The sequence below is a fragment of the Hypomesus nipponensis genome, chromosome 17 (assembly GCF_054491055.1).
Source record: "Hypomesus nipponensis isolate SF chromosome 17, ASM5449105v1, whole genome shotgun sequence".
NCBI classification, from domain to species: domain Eukaryota; kingdom Metazoa; phylum Chordata; class Actinopteri; order Osmeriformes; family Osmeridae; genus Hypomesus; species Hypomesus nipponensis.
In genome coordinates this window covers 17290651-17317996 of record NC_140377.1, presented here as the reverse complement: position 1 = coordinate 17317996, position 27346 = coordinate 17290651, and the positions used below count along the sequence as shown (strand labels likewise).

General features: G+C 40.4%; 3 protein-coding genes and 1 long non-coding RNA gene across 6 annotated transcripts in view; 2 read left to right on the top strand and 2 right to left on the bottom strand.

Annotated features, from left to right (window-relative positions):
- The first annotated feature begins 8307 nt into the window (after nucleotides 1–8307).
- Nucleotides 8308–12331, top strand: LOC146253750 (uncharacterized). The gene is made up of 9 exons (XM_084678508.1): nucleotides 8308–8358; nucleotides 8918–9067; nucleotides 9662–9977; nucleotides 10238–10436; nucleotides 10558–10603; nucleotides 11024–11115; nucleotides 11401–11511; nucleotides 11767–12043; nucleotides 12122–12331. The coding sequence occupies exons 1-9, from the start codon at nucleotides 8323–8325 to the stop codon at nucleotides 12329–12331; spliced, it is 1437 nt and encodes a 478-aa protein (XP_084534634.1). The 5' UTR covers nucleotides 8308–8322.
- LOC146253749 (uncharacterized) lies at nucleotides 12062–18272 on the bottom strand. Its single transcript, XM_084678507.1, has 16 exons — nucleotides 18209–18272; nucleotides 17589–17711; nucleotides 17184–17266; nucleotides 16749–16962; nucleotides 16356–16431; nucleotides 15794–16044; nucleotides 15608–15688; nucleotides 15352–15425; nucleotides 15128–15261; nucleotides 14689–14886; nucleotides 14514–14600; nucleotides 13979–14232; nucleotides 13565–13693; nucleotides 13268–13408; nucleotides 12852–12963; nucleotides 12062–12648 (listed from the first exon to the last, which is right to left on the bottom strand). The coding sequence occupies exons 1-16, from the start codon at nucleotides 18242–18244 to the stop codon at nucleotides 12431–12433; spliced, it is 2211 nt and encodes a 736-aa protein (XP_084534633.1). The 5' UTR covers nucleotides 18245–18272; the 3' UTR covers nucleotides 12062–12430.
- Nucleotides 18273–18741: 469 nt separating this feature from the next.
- LOC146253748 (uncharacterized) lies at nucleotides 18742–19891 on the top strand. Its single transcript, XR_014731866.1, has 3 exons — nucleotides 18742–18847; nucleotides 19146–19256; nucleotides 19666–19891. It is a non-coding gene; the product is annotated as an uncharacterized LOC146253748 (long non-coding RNA).
- Nucleotides 19892–22489: 2598 nt separating this feature from the next.
- nlk1 (nemo-like kinase, type 1) overlaps nucleotides 22490–27346 on the bottom strand; it is a 42892-nt gene continuing 38035 nt past the window's right edge. For all 3 annotated transcript variants that reach the window (XM_084676838.1, XM_084676839.1, XM_084676837.1), the window contains 5 exons: nucleotides 25970–26071; nucleotides 25686–25772; nucleotides 25378–25576; nucleotides 25068–25161; nucleotides 22490–24966 (listed from right to left, as the gene is read on the bottom strand). In XM_084676838.1, the coding sequence (XP_084532964.1) occupies nucleotides 24918–24966; nucleotides 25068–25161; nucleotides 25378–25576; nucleotides 25686–25772; nucleotides 25970–26071 (531 nt within the window). In that variant the 3' untranslated portion in view covers nucleotides 22490–24917. The remainder of the gene's footprint in view (nucleotides 24967–25067; nucleotides 25162–25377; nucleotides 25577–25685; nucleotides 25773–25969; nucleotides 26072–27346) is intronic.

The window sequence follows — 27346 nt, the reverse complement described above, 5'->3', positions numbered from 1 at the left end:
CCAACCAATCAGCGCGCAGCTCATCTAAATATTAATGACGTACCATAAAAGGAGAAAAGCTAGTGTTTTTTCCCGGGAACATTTCAGAGGATCTGTCAGTAGGCATAGAACAGCACCCGGGCCATTTTCAACCCAACCAATGTTACATACCCTATTTGGAGACCTTAAGGAACAGCGTGAAATACCCCCCCAAAACAGTCAATTGCCCCTTTAAGAAACTTATCAAACTCATAATATCGTCCCCCATTTCAATTTGAAGCTGTGAATCTAACACAGAAGGCGATCTCCCATGGTTTCCTCTCTGGCTCCGCCTCGGAAAACAATGGCTCCCGTTGCTGAAGATATACAGTGCCTTGCGAAAGTATTGGCCCCCCTTGAACTTTTTGACCTTTTGCCACATTTCAGGCTTCAAACATAAAGATATAATTTTTATTTTTTATCAACAACAAGTGGGACACAATCATGAAGTGGAACGAAATGTATTGGATATTTCAAACTTTTTTAACAAATCAAAAACTGGAAAATTGGGCGTGCAAAAGTATTTGGCCCCTTTACTTTCAGTGCAGCAAACACTCTCTAGAAGTTCAGTGAGGATCTCTGAATGATCCAACGTTGACCTAAATGACTAATGATGATAAATAGAATCCACCTCTGTGTAATCAAGTCTCCGTATAAATGTACCGGCTGTGTGATGGTCTCAGAGGTCCGTTTAAAGCGCAGAGAGCATCATGAAGAACAAGGAACACACCAGGCAGGTCCGAGATACTGTTGTGGAGAAGTTTAAAGCCGGATTTGGATATAAAAGGATTTCCCAAGCTTCAAACATACCAAGGAGCACTGTGCAAGTGATAATATTGAAATGGGAGTTGTATCAGACCACTGCAAATCTACGAAGACCCGGCCGTCCCTCTAAACTTTCAGCTCATACAAGGAGAAGACTGATCAGAGATGCAGCCAAGAGGCCCATGATCACTCTGGATGAACTGCAGAGATCTACAGCTGAGGTGGGAAACTATCCATAGGACAACAATCAGTCGTATACTGCACAAATCTGGCCTTTATGGAAGAGTGGCAAGAAGAAAGACATGTCTTAAAGATATCCATAAAGTGTCATTTAAAGTTTGCCAAAAGCCACCTGGGAGACACACCAAACATGTGGAAGAAGGTGCTCTGGTCAGATGAATACAAAATCGATCTTTTTGGCATCAATGCAAAACGTTATGTTTGGAATGTGCAAAAATTTCAGTCTCTCGATGTGCACAACAGATAGAGATATACCCCAAGCGACTTACAGCTGTAATCGCAGCAAAAGGTGGCGCTACAAAGTATTAAGTTAAGGGGGCCAAATACTTTTGCATGCCCAATTTTTCAGTTTTTGATTTGTTAAAAAAGTTTGAAATATCCAATAAATTTCGTTCCACTTTATGATTGTGTCCCACTTGTTGTTGATTTTTTCCCCATTTTTTTTTTGACTCACTGTGAATATTAAAATACGCCGAAACATGTGGCCTGTATCATAGCTACATGTATGACCTTTGCAGCAAAACAAACCGTGTGAAAATCCGTTTGGTATTCATTGCGGTATGATTAATTAAATGCGCTGACACCTCATTGCCCCAACCAAACAGATTACACTGAGTGGAGCGATCAGACTTTTCCAAGATGGCGGCCCCACGTCTTGTCAGCGCCAGTAGGCAGTAGCTTTCGATGCGGCGTCTATTCTTTATTATGTCTATGCGTCCACACTACTACGTGTACCCGGCGTTTTCAAATGTCTCCGACTAGGGGAGCGTATTCGAAAAGCTCAGTTTTCAGTATCCGAATTCGCCGTATTAGGCCCCGTCCACACTAGCCCGGGTAAATTTAGAAACATGCATATGTCTGCGTTTGCACCTCCCGTACACACTAATACGGTGTATTCGGATACTGAAAACTGAGCTTTTCAAATACGCTCCCCGAGCCCGAGCCATTTGAAAACGCCGGGTACGCGTAGTAGTGTGGGTCCCCGGAGCTTTTCAGATACGATGACGCTCAGTTGCCATGGCACTGGGGTAGCTTGCGCTCTAGAGGTTATAACGTCAAGATGGAAAGTGAAAGAAATATGCTGCTCCGTCTCTATAACTTATTTATAAGTTAGTGTAACTGTTTTATGTATGACAGTTTTTTAAAACCTCAAAACAAGTGTCAGTCTCAGCTGATTGCGTGCATGTAAACAGAGCAACGTGGCGGGAAGGAGGGACAGAAGTGTGTGTGGACCAGAGTGTGTGCATTGCACAAGATGGGGCTAGTATGAGTAAGCACAGTAAGTTTCAGGCATGTAACACTTTCCTAGTCAGGGTTAGCAGGGGGTGCATTAAGCCTGTCGTGAGATGCACCCCCCCCTCTATTGTCTGTTCTGTATATCCCAGCATCAAATGATTCTTACTGTACACTGAGGGCACTAGTATGAGTAACCACAGTAAGTTTCAGGCATGTGACACTTTCCTAGTCAGTGTTAGCAGGGGGTGCATTGCACTTACATCTAATGGAAAACCTGCCATGAAATGCTCTCCCCCTGCATATGTTTATATCCTTCTACGCCAGCATTATGTACATTTAATAGCATAAATTGAATACCAATACAAGTGTATGTATAGGGTGGACAGGTCTGAAAACAGAATAGTCCATGGTAGGTGAGGGATTATTGTTTTATTTTTTCATTTATTTCATTGACTTAAACAATAAGAATATTTCCTATCATAAAAAAGGATTTGATGGTTCTTTTGATGTTGATACATGGTTGATACATTGTTTTTAGTACTTTTGTAGGCTATAGGCATGTGAACCTTTGGTCCCTTTTCAGGACAGCTGAGGCTAACTGCATTAAAATCGCATGCCTTTGAACCTATACATTAAAGAGCCATGCCATGTGAAATACTTTGAACCTGCTACACAAAATACATTTTGTGTAGCAATAATCATGATCATACTGGGGTATATTTCCTCAGAATACAATGTCGTGGAGCAAGACTGTTGGTTCGCGTTCGTAACTATACCGTTTGAATGACGAATTTTAAGGATTTTGTGTTGAAAATAGCATCTGATATTTACACAGATAACAGACATCCTTCTCTTGAATTCAACAACAAAGACGGTATAATGTGAGACTTCTGTCTCCAGAGAGTCATGCATCGGGTGATACAACACCGGTTTAGAGGGACCTGAGGAGGGAGCACTGCATTTGGACCCTTCTCGATGCATGACTCTCTGGATTGGCACCCCCTCACGGAAGCGCGCGCGATTCAAAGAGTGAAGGATTTCGTCTTGATATCGCATCCAAAAGAAGGGGAGACAGAAGTCTCACATTAAACCGTCTTTGTTGTTGAATTCAGGAGAAGAATGTCTGTTATCTGTGTAAATATCAGATGCTATAAAACACAATCCTTAAAATTCGTCATTCAAACGGTATACGCGAACTAACATTCTTGCTCCATGACATCGCATTCTGAGGAAATATACGCCCCCAGTATGATCATGATTATTGCTACACGGTTCAAAGTATTTCACATGGCTTCATACTAATGTATAGGTTCAAAGGCATGCGATTTTAATGCAGTTAGCCTGTGCATAGGGTGGGTTACTCAGACAGGTCGAAAACAACAGCCTTCTGATCCAGAATCAGCTGTCCTGAAAAGGGACCAAAGGTTCACATGCCTAGCCTTCAAAAGACAAGTGCTAAAAACAATGTATCAACATCAAAAGAACCATCAAATCCATTTTTAAGATAGGAAATATTATTCTTATTGTTTGTCTGTCAGCTCATTTGTACTGTTTCCCAAAATCAAAATACCTACCAGCAGGTATTATGGGACTGCAACTGCATTGCAAATAATAAAAAGGTTTATATTATTTAATTTTATTCAAAATCTTAAATTTTATAGTGTCTGTTATTCACAGAGTGTGTGCATTGCACAATATGGGGCTAGTATGAGTAAGCACAGTAAGTTTCAGGCATGTAACACTTTCCTAGTCAGGGTTAGCTGAGGGTGCATTAAGCCTGTCGTGAGATGCACCCCCCCTCTATTGTCTGTTCTGTATATCCCCGCATCAAATGATTCTTACTGTACACTGAGGGCACTAGCATGAGTAAGCACAGTAAGTTTCAGGCCTGTGACACTTTCCTAGTCAGGGTTAGCGGGGGGTGCATTTCGTGACAAGAAGGAATACAACAAGCCTGTCGTTAGATGCACCCCCCCTCTATTGTCTGTTCTGTATATCCCAGCATCAAATGATTCTTACTGTACACTGAGGGCACTAGCATGAGTAAGCACAGTAAGTTTCAGGCCTGTGACACTTTCCTAGTCAGGGTTAGCAGGGGGTGCATTAAGCCTGTTGTAAAATGCACCTCCCCCCCCCCCTCTATTGTCTGTTCTGTATATCCCAGCATCAAATAATTCTTACAGTACACTGAGGGCACTAGTTTGATTAACCACAGTAAGTTTCAGGCATGTCACACTGTCCTAGTCAGGGTTAACAGGGGGTTCATTGCACTTACATCTAATGGAAAACCTGCCATGAAATGTTCTCCCCCCGCATACGTTTCTATCCTTCTACGCCAGCATTATGTACATTTAATAGCATCAATTGAATACCAATACATGTGTATGTATAGGGTGGACAGGTCTGAAAACAATAGTCCATGGTAGGTGAGGGATTATTATGTTTTATTTTTTCATTTATTTCATTGACTCAAACAATAAGAATAATATTTCCTATCTTAAAAAAGGATTTGATTGTTCTTTTGATGTTGATACATAGTTGATACATTGTTTTTAGTACTTGTCTTTTGTAGGCTAGGCATGTGAACCTTTTGTCCCTTTTCAGGACAGCTGATAGCCTATTCTGGATCAGAAGGTTGTTGTTTTCGACCTGTATGAGTAACCCACCCTACGCACAGGCTAACTGCATTAAAATCGCATGCCTTTGAACCTATACATTAGTATGAAGAGCTATACCATGTGATATACTTTGAACTTTGAATAATCATGATCATACTGGGGTATATTTCCTCAGAATGCGATGTCGTGGAGCAAGAATGTTGGTTCGCATTCGTTACTATACCGTTTGAATGACGAATTTTAAGGATTTTGTGTTGAAAATAGTATCTATCTGATATTTACACAGATAACAGACATTCTTCTCCTGAATTCAACAACAAAGACGGTTTAATGTGAGACTTCTGTCTCCCCTTCTTTTGGATGCGATATCAAGACGAAATCCTTCACTCTTTGAATCGCGCGCGCTCCCGCGAGGGGGTGCCAATCCAGAGAGTCATGCATCGGGCAGAGCCTGTTTAAGGAGAGCCTTGCCACTCCCCATTAAGCCCCATTGTACCGAATTTGGCTGCAGTTCCACCAAAGTTCCACTTGGGGTGATCGCGAGCGAGTGCATGTCAAATGGGAGTCTATGGAGCTAAACGGCTAAATTTGTCTCTTTCGCCTGATTGTCGTTGAAAAATCTCCGATTTGATTGTAGTTTGTGCATATTCAACATGGATTATAGGTCGAAAGTTGAATGTACGAGTACTTATGTCCTTTCGATTTCTTACATGGTGAGTCGTTGTTGCCCATAACACGCTAGCATTCTGCTAATGAATGCTGATTGGTTAGTGAAGGACTGATACGACCAGAGTTCCCGCTTGATGGCATCCGAAGCGAAATCAGAAAGTTGGAGCATTAGCAACATTAGCAACAACATAGCAAGCCAAAACAGCCAGCAGTGTGTATTATTTTATTTTTTTACCGCTCCATAGACCTCCATTCATTCTGCACTCGCTCGTTAGCGCCCTCACATGGAACTTCAACCAGTTCAGAACCCGGAAGTTTCCCAAGAGTGGCAGTTCTCTCTATATTAGACATTCTCTGCATCGGGTGATACAACACCGGAACTCTCTCCTCAGGCCCCTGAAGCCGGAACTTTCTCCTCAGGCCCCTTTTTTCATGTGTATCCGAGGTATTAGCGCCACCGCTGGTCGGAGGATACAGTAGGCTATTTATATTAATAGGCTAACTTACATTGAACTTCGGTTTTAGCATAAGTCAATAGCGTTTAACAAAGCGGAAATTAGCATTGCCTGACCCTCACCTCCTCCCATAAATGAATATGCAGATGGCCTATAAATGGGCTCCTGAGGTAATTTCTTTGTCTGAATTACCATACTTCTTCAAATAAACGCCACCTTAGAATAAACGCTGCACCAAAAATGAATGTTATTTAATAAACGCTGCAGCATTCATTCAAAGAAATACGGTAAAATGGCTAAACACGCAAAAAAGGAAAAATTCACAGACTGAGATTGAGGTTCTGACAACAGGGTGGAGGCAAGAAAATGTGTCCTGTTTGGCGGCCTGTCATCAGGTATTAGCAACAAAAAAAAGTCGGCGGAGTGGAAAACTGTCACTATTTGCGACCTTGTTTTTAACCTTTACTTTGAGATTTAGCTAAATGTAAAGTGCATTACAAATAAAATCATTATTATTATTATAGGGCAGTAAATGCTGTGGGTTCCGAAAACCGGACCATGGAAGAAATTAAGAAGAAATGGTCCGATGTAAAACTGTAACCTGTCGTCGAAATAATAGTCTAAGTTCTTAACCAATATCAAAGTTTAAAAGAGCATGGAAAACGGCAGCAGAGTATGATGCAAAGTGTTTATTGCAATTTTTCTCCGGACATTTGCTTATATATTTGTTCTCCATAATTTTGTGATATTTTACCATTGATACATTATATGTGGTCAAAGATTCATATATGCATTTCACACTCGGTTGGTCCATTGTCACAGAATTTGAATAGCCTGGACTTTCCCTAACTTTCTCCCCTTCCAGGGCCCACGTGAGGCCTTGCGGCCCAGCTGCACAGGTTATACTGAGTTTAAGGACTGTCCCCTGATGTCTGGCGCTTGTAGTTCTCAATATCTGGGCTTTGTAGTCCATCATGGGAGAGGCCTTCTCACGTACTTCTCTCTTGCACTCAAACTCTTATATATCTGGTCTTCCACATTTGGCCTCTATTTTTATTTTTTAAAATATACTTTATTTAATGTTTTAGCGGTAATACTAATCAATCAACAGCTTTGAATCTGGTTTTCAGTAATATAGCATATAAAAGTAATAAAGGTGATTAAGAGGTTCATCCTCAATCATATCATCCACAACCATTTCTCCATCGTCATAATTACAGCGTCATAATTACAGCAGTGTGATGTTTTTCCTACAACAAACCCTTCGGGTCATTCTGACCCATCAGTCATTTATCCCTTTTCCACCAAAGCCGGGCCGGTGCTGGTTCTGGGCTGGTTCCAATTCTCGAACCAGTTCTTCAGTTTTCCACACAAATAAACCTGGCTCCGATTCCAAAAAACAGGTTCCAACTCAGCATCAACATTAAGGTGGGCCAGAAACAAGAAACGGTGATGTCGGGTGCTAGGGGGCGGGATTATTGTCCCGTCCCGTGCCAAAACATTACATTACGCCGCCACTTCTAAGAAAGACCAGTACAACAGCTAGGCTACAGTAATACAATGGACGCAAAACTAAAACAGCAATGGTCTGAGGAGGAAACAAAATGTTTACTGGCTCTGTGGTCCACCACAGAGGTTCAAAATAAATTAGATGGTGCCGTTCGAACGAAACCCATTTTTGAAAATATAAAGCTGGAGATGGCCGCGGCTGGCTACGACAGAAGTATAAAGCAATTAATAAATAAAAGAAAAAAAGAATATAGGGACCAGAAGAAGGACCTTAGGCGAAGTGGCAGTGGTCGTCCTAGTAAGAAAAACCCATATTATGACATCCTGGAGGGTCAATAATAATTTGCAGGAGCAGAAAAAGATTAGCAGGAGCAGAACAAGATTAGCAGGAGCAGAACAAGATTTGCAGGAGCAGAAAGCGATTTGCAGGAGCAAAAATAGTTTTGCATCCGTAAAAAAAGTGTTGTATTATGCGAATTATTTTTGACAAACACTTTTTTTTACGGATGCAAACCTTTTTCTGCTCCTGCTAATCTTGTTCTGCTCCTGCTAATCTTGTTCTGCACCTGCAAATCTTGTTCTGCTCCTGCTAATCATGTTCTGCTCCTGCTAATCTGTTCTGCTCCTGCGAATCGTGTTCTGCTCCTGCGAATCGTTTTCTGCTCCTGCAAATCTTTTGCCGTGTCAAAATCGGGTCAAAAAGGTGTCCTATCAGCACGTTGCTTGTTGAGTAGCCAATCATAATGCTGCTCACCAACCATCCAATAATGGGGCAAAAGATTCTAGCGCGGCGCCAAGTTCTCTGATTCAACATGGAGGAGCCTGAGGCGAATGCATCAGTGACACAGGTGGGTTAATTACAGGTTAATTACATCACGGAACATGCCAATAAAGTTGTATGGTTAGCTACATACAACTTAAGACACCTTTGCGGGCATCCCAGAGTTTCATATTTAGTTCATGTGGTCGCTGCTAATGTCAACACTTACTAATGGGAAGAAAAGGGTCAAACTAGTAGGCTAACCTAGCTTAAGGTTGACTAGGTTCAGTTTCCAATCTGAATAATTATAAGTGGTCACAAGTTGGAAAAAAAGGTAGCATGGGATACTTTATGCGACCATTAAATAAACTGTTCTAGTGGAGTTTGTGGGCTCAAAAGCGTAGCCTTTTGAACTCGGATTGGAATCAGATGCATGTGTGGTTGTCTGTCGCATATATTGCGGCCTTCCGAAATATTCTTGTTGCAATTGACTTTACTGGTAAATGTAGCGAAACACTGGTGGTGGCGATGCATTTTACAATGGAAAGAGCTTTTAAGAGTTTACAATTTGCGTAGGGTGTAGGCTCTTATACAAAAATGGTTCATTGTATAAATAAATGAATGTATTTTCTTTACAACTTTGTCAGGTGGGAAGTCATCTTCTTAACAGACTGCAGTTGAGATTGGAGCAGGCCTCTCAACGACAGCCCATGGACCTGGATTATTTAGAGTTCATTTGTTCGAGTGAAATGACTCTAATAACTTCACTCTCTGCCCACATACACTTTCCACAGGAGGTAGATTTCATAGTCTTTGTTCGATGTGGTGTGATAATATCATAGCCTTGCAGAAATAGACAACACTTTAAACTGCATTTTCAGACAATCCAGGAACAGCATGTTTACCTAACCATGTCTTTCCTTTTGAGTAAATATAGCTGTAATTAATGTCTTTTTTTTGCTGAATTGTGCCATCCTCAACTCTGATCAATTATAACAAGGGCCATCAGGCTTTTGAATGAACACTGATATGGACATTGATACACTGTCGACACTTAGTCACTTTACACACTGTCACTTTCAGCTACTGGTTGGATCAGCAATATTGCACTAATTGTATTTAACACTTGTCTTAGGTTGTATATTATATGTATATTAAAGATTTATTATACCGTTTTGTATATTATTTTGTATATTAGGTTTATTTTATATTTTGGCTTATCAAGGTGTAATCTATGTAGTAGTAGTTATGAATTGACAAAATAAGTTACTCAAATCAAACGTTTGACCTTATTGATAAGCCTAAGATTAATAACAATGCTTCCGTTTGACATAAAAGGACAACTGTTTCACTCTGATGAATGCGGCTCATTGACAAAATACTATTTTTAGGTACTTGAAGGTCTTGTAGAGCTGGTCACCCTCATCAGCAGTGAAATAGATGGGAGAAGAACAGCAGTTGTGGTTGACAAGACTGTTGGAGAAAGGGGGCGTCCAAAGCTGTTCATTTCAAAAGACCACCTCCAGGACATGCTAGACATGGACTTGCCTGTCCCCTCTATATCCAAACTGTTTGGCGCATCAATTAAGACAATAAGGCGTAGGATGCAAGAGTGGGGCCTCTCCGTAAGGGAGGGCTACAGTAAAATGACTGATGACGAGCTTGACAACTTGATCTCTGCAATCAAGGAAGACTCCCCAAATTTAGGTAGGTGTTTTTACAGCAACAACTTTTGTAAATATTTTCTGTGGGGAATTTCATACATTTGTCCTTGGCTTTAAAGACGGCTGCTGAGTCATGCCAGTATTTAGAAAAGGGACATTTAACTACTGTAGGATAATATTTGGATTTAGTAACCCTAAGAACATGTCAAAAGCCTAAATTATTTAATTAAACATGAGCTTATCCCAAACTATTCCTCTAATAAAATGTATTTAATAACAATCTTTTTCACTGTCTTCGCATAGGTCACAGGATGGTAAAGGGACGTCTCAAGGCTTTAGGCCATAGAGTTCAGTGGGCCAGAGTATGGGAGTCAATGCACCGCGTTGATAGTCTAGGTATATTGGAGAGAATGAGCAGCCTTGGGTGTGTTGTAAGAAGAACCTACAGCGTTCCAGCTCCTCTCTCACTCCTGCATATTGATACCAACCACAAGTTGATCAGGTAAACTGTGTGTGTTTGAGTGTGTATTTATATGTGTGTGTAAAGAGCGTCAATGCTATTTATACCTACTGGAAGAATGAGGCGCTAAATTAATACATTAAACAATGAATTTGTTTTTCAGATATGGTGTGGTAATCTTTGGTGGAATAGACGGATTTTCAAGAAAGGTTAGAACACCCATGGAATTTTACAGCAATGTCATTGTTTAAGTATGTTGATTGACACTATAAGCGCAGAATAGGTGTCACGACCCCAGTGAACAGGGGTAAGAAAATAATTGTGTATAGACTGGTAAGCGCAATTATTATGTCATGACACATGATGGAAACATGTTTATGTGAAAAATGCAAATATGTTCACTAAACCGGATAAACATCACTAATAAATGCATTTAGCGTTCACATGTCGGCAAAACAAATGATATATGATTTTGAGAATCAGAATGGAATGTTAGAACTTGACTTGAGTAAAGTACTCGGCTCTGCGCACCTTGTGTTAAGCAACACACACATATGGGCCAGTATTTAATTAGTTGATGGCTCATTTAAGTGATGTTTATGTTTCCAACTTTTAACTTTCCACAATAGATCCTGTACCTACAAGCAGCCAACAACAACAAGGCGGCAACAGCTCTTGAGTTCTTCCTTGAGGCTGTACACAAACATGGTTTACCATCTAGGTAACAAGCTTTTAAAAAAAGGTTTACATGTAAACATGTAACCATGGGGTTTATTGTGTCCCACAAAGAATGTTTTAGATATGCCCACAAAGAATGTTTTAGATCTCATACTACACCCTCTTGTTTGTAGTAACAATCTTAAACTGTGGGTTATCAACAGTGAAATCATTTTTAGGGCTAGAACAGTAATAATTAATTAATCATATTATTATTAATAATAATTGCGTAAGTGATAAGCAATTTTCAAAATTATTTGAAATGTTAACATCTGTATGGGTTGTCAAGGGTGAGAGGCGACCAAGGTGTGGAAAACGTAGACATTGCCAGACATATGTTTGACATTCGTGGCTGTGGAAGAGGAAGCTTCATCTCAGGGAAAAGCGTACATAACCAAAGGTAATAATGATGTATGCTTGTATTGTCTGTAATGTTTTGCTGGTGTATAGCTTAATTTTTACAGCTGTTAATGATGGTGTTGATGAGTTATATACTAAAATGTATTAGTTGTAAACTTTGTTAAAAAAAAATCAGAATAATTTCAGAATCAGAAATACCCATTATTATGCCATCCATCCAAACATTGCAAATCAAATGTGGGAGTCTCCGCTGGTTCCCATCCCTACTTGATTTCGTTGATTTTCTGTCTTTCAGGATAGAGCGCCTGTGGCGTGATGTTTGGAATGTCGTTTCAAGCATCTATTACAATCTGCTCCACAGCCTTGAGGAGGATGACCTTCTCGACCCATCAAATTGCACACACCTCTTCTGTGCGCAGTATGTGTTTCTGCCCCGAATTCAGGAAGATCTTGACACATTCACAGATGCCTGGGATAACCATTCAATCCGCACTGAAAGGAATCTCACCCCTAACCAGCTGTGGGAGATTGGGAAGATCCAGAGCCCTGTTGAGCCTCCAGACAATGTTGAGGTAAAGAAGAAGACCATGTGAAATGAAAAGTAGTTTTATTCAGAGAATCCAATGTTATTAATCATTACACTATTACAGGGGGTCCATTTTCCAGACATGGAAATGACCGAAACCGACCTAATCGGAGTACGGGTGCCTGAACTGGCATCTCCCTTGAGCACTGAAGAACTGGAAGTACTGAATGAACTTTTAAATCCCACTGCTCCATCTCAGTGTTTTGGGGCAGACATTTATGGTGCTGTACTCAACTACGTAGAGAGTGTCCTTGAATCAAGACAGGGAGTGTAAGGCACACTAAAATTTCAGAACTGATTTAGTCATGTAAAATAAAAATAATGCCAATGCCTTGCCAATGCCTTGTAGTGCATGTGTAGTGACTAGCTGTGTCTAAATAAGACCAAATCCTGTAACACATGTTGCAATGCAGCTCTCTACATGCTTAGAAAACTCCTCATAGTTGTTGAAGTGCCCAGGCACATGTAAAGTTCCAAAACATGTGGAAGACCTTAGGTACTCCCCCTTCCCAACTTTAACCTCCATCTTGCCAGTAGGGATTTCCCACCCTACCCAAAACTTTGTCAGCTGTCCGAGGTGGAATGGAGAAGCTGCATTCAAAGACAAAAACAAAATAATTGTAACGTATGTCCTTAAAGATCATCTGTGTTTTACTCATTTACCATGACAGTATTAACAGATGTTACAATGCAAAAACAATCACCTAGTGTTTGTAATAAAAACTAATTGTAAACTGTGGCTCTACCACAAATACTGAAATTGTCACTTTACATGTTTGTCATTGGACTGATACCTGTCTCGATAAACGTCCTCAAGAATCCAGCAGTCTGGTTCTGGATGCTGAGTGGGTAGGAATCTTCATCATCGCTGTCTTCCTCTGGCCAGACAATTTGACTTAAGATTGCCTAATGGGATAAAAAATAAAGCTAAATATTAGGGGTTTCTTTATGTTTCAGGTGATGTCGGACAATTAATGTGCCATGTACGACTATTTCTATGGTGTGACTTATTATATAGACAATTTCAGGATTTTCTGGAACCAATATGAAAATGTCATGTTTAACAATAATCCATATGGGGAGGCCCAATTTGGCCAGCTCAAGCAAGGGCACATACTACCAAAACACTGGCCAATGTGTTTGCATTAATGGCATGAGAACAAGTTCAGTAACTAAAACTAACCATAAGTCTTAAATTGGCAGTGTTTACCTGGGCAGTGGGCAACATTTGTGCATGCCGAGGGAAAACAATCTGGGCTGTTTCTGGCTTTTCTTCAAGCAATGTCCACATCTTCGTGTTCTTGAGTCCCTTTTTTATTTGTTTGATCTGTTTTGTTCTTCGTCCAATCACCTAGAGTTAAAGAAATTGACTTAATTAAATTGTGGATGTTGAAGGGCTGCAGTAACAGTACACTGTGTATGCTTACAGCGTAAGGGAAGCATTGATTTGACTGAGCATTACTCACACAAAATGTAATAGTGGGATGACTATCAGGTATAATCTCACCGCATGTTGCATCAGTTGTTGGAACAGCCATCTGCGATTTGCCTTGTTTACAGCAGGTAGGTCCCAGGAAAAGGCAAGATTGTTGATTTCATTCCTCTGCTGGTCACACAGGACTTCATCTCCATCAAGCTTAAAAGCCAACATAACAATGGTTAACCAAACTAAATGTAGTTTTATATGTCATCTTCAACACTAACATATTAATTCCAACTGACACCTGTGCAATATATCTAAGCGCCCCAGTGGTTCCGGACTAATGCACGCACTGTGTTGACTGGGGCTTCACTGCGGCGTTTACTGCATGTCACTGTCTCTCTTCCCACATTTCCTGCCCTCTCCAAACACAATCTACAATGAAATGCTAAAAGGCTGAAATGTTATCCAAACCCCCACCCCTCCAAATAATATTATTACCATGCCAATAGTTTCCCGAAGGTCCAGCTCTGCCACATCAGCAAGGGTAATTGTGGCAGTATCCACATTTCCATGGAGCAACATGTGAATTATTGCTTCACTGACTCCGTAAAGTGAAGGGCCACTGTGCAAGAAAGAATGCCCAATCATCCTTCCAGCAATTACAAAGAGGTCACTCTCTAGCAGGACCTGGGAGGTGGAGGGGACGAGGTGGTCTTGTTCTCCTTCAAAAAGGAGAGTGATGTTGGTTGTATCTATGAATTATAAAAAAAAAATGAAGGTAAATGAGAAAGATAAAGTATTACCTTTAATCATAGCCATTGTCATGTTAGACATTGATGCTGTCAAGCATTAATCTTACTTGCTTGGCAATTAAACTTGAACCAAGTGCAAGGTTTCAAAACCAACACTCCCTTCAGTCCCCGTGAAATCAAATGACTAATTACAGATCTGATCAGTGAACCTCTTTTGGTATACAAATGGCCCAAAAAACATCCATGTTTCACAAAGTCTCATTTCACCATCATGGACATACCACTGTTTATGTTGAATCCATGCTGCAGTCTAGACATTGCCAAGCTAAGGAAGTGTCTTTGGACTCCAACTCCAACAGCTGCATCACCTAAGAATGACAACACAAATATTACCCAATATTCATGCATACACTGTATGTTACATTATAACAGATTTAAGTTCCATAACATCATTACCGTGTAAAATGCAGTGGAGAGGGCAAGCCCAGTCAAGTTCTGGGCTTTTGTAGAAGGCTAGTATTTGCCTACTTTGGGATACTTGGTCCTCTCGGATGTCCAAGTTTGCCCGGATTGGGGGTTCCATCTCCTTTTGTTGCAAAATCTCTCTTTTGAAGAGGGTCACTGCTGCTTGGGGGCAAAGGATGTTTTTCCAAACTATAATAAAGCAAAAAACAAAAGGATCTGAGACAAAAAGGATTTAAGAAAATTTGTTTCTTATTGATTTACTGTGTCTGTACATTAGGTTCAACATTTGGAAACAATGTTGGGCTTTGTCATGTGCATTATGCTTAGCACTTAGACGCATTTTTAATTAGCATTTTGAAAACTACAATATTTAAGTTTCAAAATTCTATAAGTGAACTGGAATTTTATTTTTAGGGTTACGATTACCTACCTCCATGTGTGTCCAAATCCCTTATCTCAGCATCAAGATCAGGAGTTGAAATGCTGCCATGCATTTCCTGACTGCGTTGTGGTCTAGCTCTGAAGTCTGGACTGCTAGATGAACTTGGCAGATTCTCAGGTGTACTTGAATCAAATGGATTTCAGTTTATAGATGATTTGACCGGTGTGCAGGTTCTAATTTTAATTTGTAGTTTTTCAAATACATTTTATTACCTTTCACCACATGAACTGGCATGATAGGGCAAGAGAACGGCAGGATACTGGCCACCACAAACTGGACAGGTAGACTGGACAGAAAACTTAAACATTCTTCACAAACACAATACCATAGATCTGTAGGCATAGTCAGTCATATCACTGTGATAAGTGAGCAAGGGTATTAATTAAAAGGGTATTAAAGTACAGTTTGTTTTCTTCAGAATATTTAATGTGTGGATATACTGAGTTATCAAATTGACTGTCCTCTAACCTGGACTTGATCTTCGATGTTAACATCTTGTTCTTGTTGCATCTCCATGTCACCTTCCTGGAGCTGTTCAGGGGCATATTCCTGGCAATGCATGTGAGATTCAGTACACAAATTGAATCAATTTAAATGATGTTGGATCCCAGCTGTTTTAAGTTTAGGTGGAGGATTAACGGTGGAATTACTTACATGTCTACAAGTTTCAATGTGAATGACAAGCAATGGAAGGGGCATAGCTATCCCACAAGTCTTGCAGCATGACTTTGGCATTTTGCTGAACTGTGCAGCATGAGGAGGAAGAGGTGCAGTGTCTAATTTCTCCTGAAGAGGGACAATATAGAGTAGCTGTTTGCCATTGTTTGAGCTCAACTTGAGCGTCTTTACTGTGTACCCTTCAGCGCCTTGGGCCACCACAGAAAGGTTTCTTTGTCCAGTACCACCTTTAAACAGAAAATACATGATGTATCATCAAGAAAAGGATAAGACATATGACAGCTTTTTAGGAGGAAGATATTAAATTACTTAACACTTTTGTGCAAGTGTGTATTTTGAAGACTTTGGCTTTGTCCCAACACCCAGACTTGTGAAACATGCATTCAAGACCTCATGCTACAGAGGGTGGACGGCTGTCCCATTTATGAAAACGCAGGTGAGTTAAATGCATCCTTCGTATTTTATTCTTTCCCCCTGCACAAACATATGGTTTGTTGGATATTAATTAATAAACCACAAACACAGCAATACTCCATACCTGTCGCTTTGTACAGCAGCCAACCACCCGTTAGTTCCCTCATTTTCGGGTATTCTTCAGTGAGGACTCTGGTAATCTAGATCCAGAAAATTATTAAATTAGTATTCTTTGTAATGCATCCTCCACTTCATTTTCAGTTTTGGACAAACCCAAACTATTCTATTAAGAGGTGATTGTGCTCCTAAATTCGAATTATTACTTTTGCAGACATCTCTCACATAAGGTATTGATATAGTAGGAACCCCTTGGACCATTTACATTTACCAAATATATATTTTGACACCATTGTGCCAAAACCATTTTGAGACATCCCAACCTGCACCAACTAATTTCAGGGAGGTTACTGCACACACCCCTTTTCAACATTTGAAGTGAAATACTGACATGCAATACCTCTTCGTGATCAGCATTCTCAATAATGCAAATCGAACGCCTTCCAAGTCCTGCCTGCAGAAGATTTGTCTCCGTTTTAGGAGTTTTACTAGTGCTCTCGGGCAACAAACAAAAGGTCAGCTGACACTGTCTGCAAGCCGGAATTATGACACTGGGGCTTGGAAAAGGCCTCTTTCCTCTACTCTTCCTCCCTTGATAGAATGCTGGAAATGATCTAACAAACAAATTAAAACTGGCTGTATAAAAAAATACAATCATACAAATATACAAAAATCATCCTAGAAAGGTCAAAAACTATTTAAAGGGAGAAATTCAGTTGAATTACAGTGATAGCCTATGTATTGGTGAGGGTCTAACATTAGGGTGTACAAACCCTTCAACATTATTAACATTGGATTGTTCCAACCCTGGACACTGTACATGTCACTATCATACCTTTGCATATCTCTCTGAACCGAATTTGGGGCTGGTATTGAAGACGCCTGCTGTTGGGCTGGTATCTGGAGGCGCACTGGTGGCTGGAGCATAAAGAGTACTTCTATTCCACTGCAACAGTAACTCGTACACAATATTGGATTTAACTATATACCTAACCAAACCAGTGGCAACGACAGTGAAAACTGACAAAAGCGAGTTAACTTAAGTACAGTCAGCCTCAGAGTTGAGCCGGTATGCATGTGCGGGGGAAAAGTGAAAACACGCGATAAAGATATGAAATGTAATTTTAAAAAATCGCACAAACTAGCTCAGATGAAAATACAATACGTGTTTCCTGCCTTGTTGAACCTGTTAAAATGAACAACAATAATAAGCAATAAATCAAATATACTTGTGCCATACCCTTATGTCTCTTCGGGATGTAGTGCCTGCTTGTGGCGCACGTGCTACTAGCCCTTTAGCCTGTGTACTAGAAACGAGGTCCACAAAGCTGCGAACAGCTTTCTCCACCAAGGAGTTCTGGTCCTGCAAGACACACTGTGTTTTTTTCTCTGTATCCATTGTAAAATGCATCGCCACCACCAGTGTTTCGCTACATTTACCAGTAAAGTCAATTGCAACAAGAATATTTCGGAAGGCCGCAATATATGCGACAGACAACCACACATGCATCTGATTCCAATCCGAGTTCAAAAGGCTACGCTTTTGAGCCCACAAACTCCACTAGAACAGTTTATTTAATGGTCGCATTAAGTATCCCATGCTACCTTTTTTTCCAACTTGTGACCACTTATAATTATTCAGATTGGAAACTGAACCTAGTCAACCTTAAGCTAGGTTAGCCTACTAGTTTGACCCTTTTCTTCCCATTAGTAAGTGTTGACATTAGCAGCGACCACATGAACTAAATATGGAACTTAACAAACTCTGGGATGCCCGCAAAGGTGTCTTAAGTTGTATGTAGCTAACCATACAACTTTATTGGCATGTTCCGTGATGTAATTAACCTGTAATTAACCCACCTGTGTCACTGATGCATTCGCCTCAGGCTCCTCCATGTTGAATCAGAGAACTTGGCGCCGCGCTAGAATCTTTTGCCCCATTATTGGATGGTTGGTGAGCAGCATTATGATTGGCTACTCAACAAGCAACGTGCTGATAGGACACCTTTTTGACCCGATTTTGACACGGCAAAAGATTTGCAGGAGCAGAAAACGATTCGCAGGAGCAGAACACGATTCGCAGGAGCAGAACAGATTAGCAGGAGCAGAACATGATTAGCAGGAGCAGAACAAGATTTGCAGGTGCAGAACAAGATTAGCAGGAGCAGAACAAGATTAGCAGGAGCAGAAAAAGGTTTGCATCCGTAAAAAAAAGTGTTTGTCAAAAATAATTCGCATAATACAACACTTTTTTACGGATGCAAAACTATTTTTGCTCCTGCAAATCGCTTTCTGCTCCTGCAAATCTTGTTCTGCTCCTGCTAATCTTGTTCTGCTCCTGCTAATCTTTTTCTGCTCCTGCAAATTATTATTGACCCTAATTTGACTCCATAGTAATAGGTGACAGACCGGCTTGTCAGGTGAGGGGGGTGCTGAATTCAGCCACAGCAATGCTGGAGGCATTGATGGATGACAGCGGACAAAGTTTCGCTGCCTCAGGTAGGTCTTCTCATTACGTCAAGTAATTTAATATATTTATTAACTGTGTCTCCTTTTAACATTGCATTAAATCGCTTGGTAACGTTAAAGTTGTTGACGTTAGCAGCTGAAGCTTGCCAAAACAGCTAATAGGTTAGCTCTTGTGATTTAGCTAACTATCCGTAACCATGGCTACAAAGGTAAAAAGTAAATGTTTTCACGAGTTGACGTTTGTCACCACAAAAAGACTGAAGTTGATGTAAGTTAAGTTTGCAAGACTATGTTTAAGACACAGTTCTCTTGATTTGGCTATTTATAGAGTTGTCTGTTACTGATGTGGAAGTGGAGGAGGGTGAGTAAACAACTTTGCCACTGCCACGGGACAGCAGCTCACCGGCACCATTTAGCTCTGTACAGCAAGCCAAAGGAGGTAAGATGTGTTGTGCATTAGGCTAATGCAGACATCCCGACCTGCAAAGACTCATTTCAGGGGGGTGCCCCCCCCCCCCCCTCGGGACGCAATCCGGACGCTGTACCCCCCTCTACCAGCGCTTACTCCCCTCCCCCCTACCAGAAATGACCATTTGACAGTCTCTCGCTCGCTATAAATACAAAATCCCCGATTTCAGGGAGATTGTATAGCTGGTGTCAGGGAGACGCTATTAAAATGCGGGAGCTTTCGGGAGACTTGGGATGTCTGTTAATGGAATAATGTGTTTTGTTAACAAATTATAAAACGCACGTTTTGGTAAGCCAAGTGAAGTCGTTACTGTAGACCTTGTGTCTGTGCACTGTCCTCTTTTGTTTTTCTAATCTGTATTGTTTTGTTTTGTGAACAGCAAAAAGAAAGCGTGCAAACGAGGACTTAATTGACTATATGGAGAAGGCGGACACAAGATTTTTAGATTTCAGCTGGGAGATTATGCAGAAAATGGAGGCAGATACGGGCGCTCTGCTGGGTCTTATGGGGCGCATGGTGACGGCAATGGAGTCCCAAGCCAATAAATGAAATATGCATTGTTACATCTAACTATTTATGAATTTAAAATATAATTATTTATCTACTTATTCTTGTTTTTATATTTAACTATTTATTAATAAAAATATAATTATTTATCAATTTATTCTTGTTCTTCAGTTTTAAATATGTGAACAACAACTCAAACTTGAATTGATGAGATGTGCAGCTTTTATCAGGTAAACAGAACAGAACACAGTTAAGGGAGGAGACTGTAGGGGACTCTTTGCAATTGAATTATCTATGCAGTACAAACATTTATTCTTCTCTTCTGTTGAAGTAGCTCATTATGGCTGCCCTAATGTCTGCCCCTTCCAGCTCACCATGTTCAGGCAATGCCTGACCTGGAGGCTGAATGTTGAACTGCCTGTCGTGCTCCTCAGTGAAATTGTCACCATGCTCTTCACAGATATTATGAAGTACACAGCAGGTCAAGGTCATCGTCTTGCTCAGCTCCAGCTTGCAGTCATTTCTTTTGAGGAGACATCTCCATTGCCCCTTTAGTCTCCCAAAAGCCATCTCTACAACTGAGCGCGCACTGCTCAGTCTGTAGTTGTACGTGTGTTGCTCTGCTGACAGTCTGCCAGTGTCGGAGAAGGGCTTCATAAGCCAGTTCTGCATGGGGTAAGCCGGGTCACCAATTAAATAGTGTCCAACGTTAATGCCAGAGATGGCTATTTTGTTCTTTCCCAGTAATTCCCCATCATTTAGTAGCTCCCATAGATGGGACTGCCTTAGCACTCGAGTATCATGCACATTCCCTGCATAGCCCACACACACATCCCAAAACAGGCCTTTCCCATCCACAACTCCTTGTAGGACGATCGAGTGCCACCCTTTCCTGTTAAAGTAGTCCCGGGGATACTTCTGAGGTGCAATTATAGGGATGTGGCTTCCGTCTATTGCGCCAACACACTGTGGTATTCTCCAGCGGTTATAAAAAGGTGGCTGATGGACCTATATTCGCTGCTGGTGGCCAGCTTCCAGAGAGCAATTGCTACACGTTTTCTCATAGGAACAGCGAGACGGTAATTTGTATTCACTCTGCCCATGAGATGCCTGACCTGATCGCAAATGTATTCAAAAGACTCCCGGGATACTCGAAAGTTTTGAACAAACTGTGCAGGGCTGAAATCCGTTGTGTCCCACCAATAGCGTGATCGGGGTATGTCCACACAACATGTGACCTCCGCCTTGGCCTCAGCCATAATACGATCTGCAAAGGTAAAATCATGTATGTTTTGGTTTGTTTACAGGTATAGTCCATATGAGCTGCTACGTTTAGCTATAATACTAACAGCCAAAACGTTCGAGATAATTAGCCTACCGTTCTTCTTGAACGTAACCTCTCTTCATAGCGACCACAAATAGCTGTAAATGCACGTCTACGAAGTGCAGTATACGTTTGTATAGCCAATATAAACATTACTGGTAGGTAATCCTCCATTTTTGTTACAATGACTTCAATGTTTGATTACTTGTTGTGTGTGACAATGTTGTAATGAGTTGTTACAATGATTTCATGCTGCGTTGCTAGGACAACGGAGGCGTATGACGTAGTAGCCCTACTCTGGCTCTCAGTCTGTGGAAAATCGAGCTGGTTCTTAGATTAGAACCAGCACCGAATCGCATAAGCACCAGCACCGGCCCGGCTTAGGTGGGAAAGGGGTATTTGTGACCCACCGTCGTATTGCAACAACTTTATTGCATACAAAAACAAAGTGAAGCATTTTCTTTTAACTGTTGGGCTGTCTCAGACCCCCACATTGCGAAGGTTAAAATATTTTTTTGTTTTTGTATTGGGTATACAACGATGGTTCGTTATGAACCTTTGGGTCATGTGACCCGAAGGCAGCACAAGGAGAAACGAGTGGTGGCGCATCATAACAGCATGGCAGCTATAGGGTTAGCGTGACATTCATTTCCTGAGTGATGTTGTCGTTTGTTTGACACCCTCAAGTTTAACAGAAGTTATTAAGTGGTGACGGATTAAACAGAAGGCTATATAGAATTTCCCGTTTTGGGTTTTGGCATTATGATGTGATCGTCCACATTAATGATCAAACTTATATTTTTATGTTTTTTGAATAGTCAACGTCATAAACGTAGTAGTGGAAACTTTATTTCTTAATGTTTGGTGGGTTTCGGTACTTTTCAGTTAGAAATTGCCACGTTACAGAGCCAGAGAAGACTTTGCGGACGGGCCGCACATTCTCACGTCAAGTGAGACAAAACACGTCCCTTTACATGTTTATACATCACACCGTGTGCGCGAAAACCAGCGTACGCAAGCTTTTTGTGCGTACGCAACATTTATACATGAGGCCCAGTATCTCAGCATGTTACATGCACATTGCCACAATTCACTTTTGAAAGAAAATGGAATTAACACCCAGCATGAGTTTATCAGTTTACTTGTCATTCTGAACAAAGTGGCAAAAGTAGTAAAAAAGTTATCTGTGATAAAGCTTACATAGCAAGAGACAAAAAAACATTACTTCAAAAGATCAGTTTGGCCTCAAAGCATACCCAATAAAGTATGTTTTACCTTGACTTACTGATGAGGACCATAAAGTGATCCACCTCACCAGTGTGGATATTTCATCTTTTGGTGCGCACGGTTATAAAGACACCTGTACTGCTGCTTCAGATGACAACTGGTTTAATGTTTGAAGGAAAATGTTGTACAAATAAACAAATCAGTGTAACACAATTAAAAATCTAATATATATTCTCCAGGGACTATTTATTAATTTACCTACTCTTTATTCTAGAAATGTTTTAAGAAATTCAAGTATTTGTTGGGAACAAGTCAAAATCCTTTTCTAAACATGACAAAATAAAAGGAAAAACATTTTCAAAACAGCAGTATTCAACATTGGTTTTATATTCATAATCAACAAATATTTTTTTTGAATTTAGTCTACACAATATAGACCAGGTGAACTGCCGCTCCCCCATGCCTATCTAACAACAAAGCACTTTAACTGCTTTCCATTTCTCCCTTACACCTACTGACAAAATCCAAACAAAGGAAAACGAGTGTGATTCACATTCTATTCACACAAACATACCAAAGATATCTAATGTTTAGAGAGGGTGCATTGGAGTCGAAGGAACCAACCCTGGCGTTCTATTCTAAAATTTTACTAACAAAAGGTTAACATTGGATAACCAACAAAAGGGCAAAATAAGGGATCACATCACAAACATAAATTATAACAATGGCCAAAGATCAAGTTAAATTAAATTATAAAAATGAAGGGTTGTCAGTGTTGACTACTACCACTGAACACTCAACAACAGTATTCAAATCCAATTTCTCTGTTTAGATCATAATACACACATGCATACATTTGTAACATTCTATCACTCCTCAATGGCCTCGAGTGGTGGAATGGTTTAGGTTGAAATATTTTTTTAAACACAGCTATGAGCCAGGTACATCCAACAATGAGGTTTGATGGTCAAATAATGTTAAAATGAATACTGTGATTAAGAGAGAACTTCTACTTTTAACTGGAGAAAGACTGCCATAGGAACTGTTTATGATGTAAATCCCAACTTGTGTAAAACATACACAGCTCTGTGGTTCCACTTATTGGGTTAGGCACACTCTTGCTTGTTGGTGAACATCTGGTGCTTGTATTGTCAGTTTTCACAGTCTGCTATGGGCCACCTGAGCCTTAAACTGAATTAAAAATATAATTTAAAAAAGCAGCAAACAATTGAACTTCTTCTTCAATCCCACTCCTTCAAGGGTGAGACAGAACAAAAAATGCCTTGTTTCAAATCAACCACCATGTGCATTTCTGGAGGTACATCTGGACAGGTTTCTGAAGTATGAACAGTTATACATTGGCCTTTCAGAGGCCCAGCTGTCATTGTTACCATGTGGATTCCTCTTGACTAATCACTGTCCTCTTCACAAAAGCTGTGATGGTTTCGGGGATGATTTGAGACCATCCCATAAAGAACTGTGTGATTTCATTCAAAGGAATTACATCACATTACAGTACACAGTAGTTGAGCTTGTTCCATCTATATACAGACCCAGTGTTTACTGGCTCCCCCTCTCGATCTCACAAGTTGTTGAGGTAATAATAAAGATAACTGAAGCAAAGTGTGCTCGGTATTCACTCAACACAACAGGATTTAAGAATAATCTCCAAGTACTGTCTACCGCCACTAATGCTAGAAAATACAAACACAATAAATAGATAATATAACACCACACAATCATACATGCCGCCGCAACCCCCCCCCCCCAAAAAAAAATCACCGTATTTTAAAGTTTGGTCATTTGAGCTAGCATAGTACATTTTACCCACCAATGCCCCCAACACAGGTTTTGATTGATTCATTTTCGATCAGATCATTTTTAGTTATTTTACCTTTTATGATGGAGGATAGAAATTAATCTCACATCAGGCTGGAGTATTTTCAATTACTAAATACAATCGTGTTCATGATCACCGCAAAGGGCTACAGCCATGTTATATTTGATGCAAAATGCATCACGCTTGGTGAATGTGGGGAATTACTCAAATACAACAAGTGGAAAGGTTGGGGTCTGGTCTACACACATCTGTCATTCAGTGTAGCGGCTGAGATGTTCCTTATTGCACAAGGCTGGAATGACTTGAACATGGAGCAAACAATTAACATCACTTTCCTCCTCTAATATCAGCCACATTGGTGCAAGCAGATTCAGGTCTACTATTACTACACTTCTCAATAATTATTCAGCTTCTTTTTTCTATTTCTTTCAAAATTCCTTTTAGGTCAGCAGCATCTTTACACTTTAGATTAGCAGTCTTAAGTAGCAAGAAGTTAAAGTCTTCACTATTGTAAAATGTTTTCCTTTAGAGACTAGTTTTGAAAGGAAATGTGGTATTGGTAAGTGTTTGCTATGATCGTATAGCCATTGGTCTGTTTTTTTGATAGATTGGCATGATTCTTCTATCACAGCTCCCTCCCAAAGAGACCCAAATCAATCTTTGTCATTTTCAAATCAATAACCCCGTTTTAGTATGCATTTTCCACGATTCATTTTGGGCACAATATGTTCTTTCATCTCTCCTCCTTCCTGGAGACCTTTGAGGAATGCCAAGCAGTAGACCTGAAAAGAACACAAGACGTTGTAATTAGCATGTTATGTTTGGCTCAATCTTGTACAATGCTTGGTCTTTGACCCTTCACCTCCTTTCGCCACTTGCTCACCTAATGAAGGTCTTAAAAGCTGCGCTCTGGGGGTTGATGCATAGTGGCACTCGTTTCCCTTGCTGATGCTCAGTTATGAAGCGATGGATGAGCTCTGAGTGAAAAACAATGTTGCCAAACTATGAACACAAATCTGTTTCATAAAGTTAAAGCAATCCCTCTGTTGCCCAATTATTTTTGCTAACTTTTGCACCCATTTTCGGAAGTAGTGTCAGGTTTTATAATAACTTGTTAGAGCTCTCATTAACAGTTGATGTTAAAACATGAGTTGAAATGACAATGTAAAAGAGCAAAAACATTGCCTGTTCACCTTTGCCTTGCCAGACAGAGAGCAGACTGTGTTCGTAGCTGTGGCTGAAAGGCCTGTCGGCAGGAGGCTCAAAGTCACGTGTGTACACACGGCCACTGGGTACAGAGTAGCAGCACTGGCACATGCAGGTGTGGTAACGTAATCGGCCCTCATCCAGATACGGGTGGGAGAGAGCATCACTGCCAGAGATCCTCTTAGACTAAGTACACGGGATATGGGAAATATATTTGTCATCCACCATGACATACAGAGTCATCGCCACCTAACATTATAACTGCAATTATACCACACTGTTTGAATGTACTCACAGGATCAAAGACTAGCATCCGACACAACAAGTGCACTGCCTCATGGGTTGCACCATCTGACAGCATGTACAACACTGAGAGCGAGGGCTGGAAGCAAGATAAAACAAAATACAAACATCTTAAGACATTAAGAGGTACTAGCTTATGAAAACATAGTAAACAAGTACCTATAAAGTAACTGATGTTTGATTACATTATGTCCAGAACATACACAGACTGTAACTACCCAACATCTGTCAAGTCAGTGGTTTAGTGGAGTGGTGTAGTGGAGATGGGCCAAGTACCGGTTTGTGTGGTCCTCTCATGATATGGGCCCTGGCTCCTTCACAAGCAGATGCCATGGCAGAGAGAGGTGGGGTGCCAAGCAGGTCAGTGATTAGGTCCAACTGGAAGGAAGAAAAAGCAACTTCGATTCAAGTAATAAACACCTGGAGTACATCATCTGCACACCACAGTTTAACAATAGAAGCGTAGAGCCGGTTTTCCCTACTTGTAGCATGGTTAAGGGTCAAATGACCAACGGCCGGTTGCACAAAACACCTTAATTATTTTCCTTAACTACATTTCTCCTTAGCTAAGGGATTTACTTAAAGGGGTTGCACAGAATCCCTTAAATGGTTTCCTTAGCTAAGGTGAATCTTTAAGGGTTTTTGTGATTTCACAGCAGTAAAATTCAACTGTTTCCACAGATCCCGCGTTTGTTCAGTTGAACTGCTAGTGGTGCATCACCTTAGTAGCTCTAGCTTAGATCTAGCTAGCTACGACCTACGAAAAGGCAAGAAAATCAAATTGGTCAGAGGAGGAAAATATTGTGCTTCTACAGGAATACAAAAAAGAACGCACACACTAAAACGTAAATTTGATCCACAAATAACTGCCAACAAAAAATTACGAATGTAGGACGAAATTGCATCAAAAATAAACTCAAGAAGTTTGGTGAAGCGGTCAATTCAGGAAATAAAAAATATAGCAAGCTATATGATAACTAATATGATTATGTCCAAAAAATATAAACAATTTCAGGAGGGAGTCCAATAAAACTAGTGATATCAACTTCACTTTTAGGTCTTGTTGCTACACAGTAACATTTAAGTGAGAGCTAGCTTCTTCGGTAGATCAAAATGAGATCAAACGCATTTACCGGCGTGAGTCTAGGCTAACTACTTTATTTACAGCGGTAGCCGACGCATAAATAGCCTTCAGGTTGACACTGCAGCCCAGTAGCCTAACAGAGTGCTATAGGTGTGGGATGTAAGTAAGTAAGTAAGACTATTTATATAGCACATTTCATACAAAAATTGCAGCTCAAGGTGCTTTACATAAAATCAGCAAAAACATAAAATCAGCAAAAACAATAATACAAGTGATCAAAGTAAAAATAAAAACTACAAAGTAAACAAGAATGAATAAAATGTAACACATAAGCGATAGAGCAAGTGAAACACAAGCTGCAATCTTTGCAGGAATCCAAAGCAAATCTATAAAACAATAATATAACTACTAAAAGTTTTAAAACCGTTCTGAGATAAAAAATTAGTTAAATGCTTTGGTAAAAAGGTAGGTTTTAAGCTGTCTTTAAAAATTGTCTACGGTATTTGCTTCCCTAATATTTATGGGTAATTTGTTCCATAGTTTTGGGGCGTAATCGGCAAAGGCTGCAT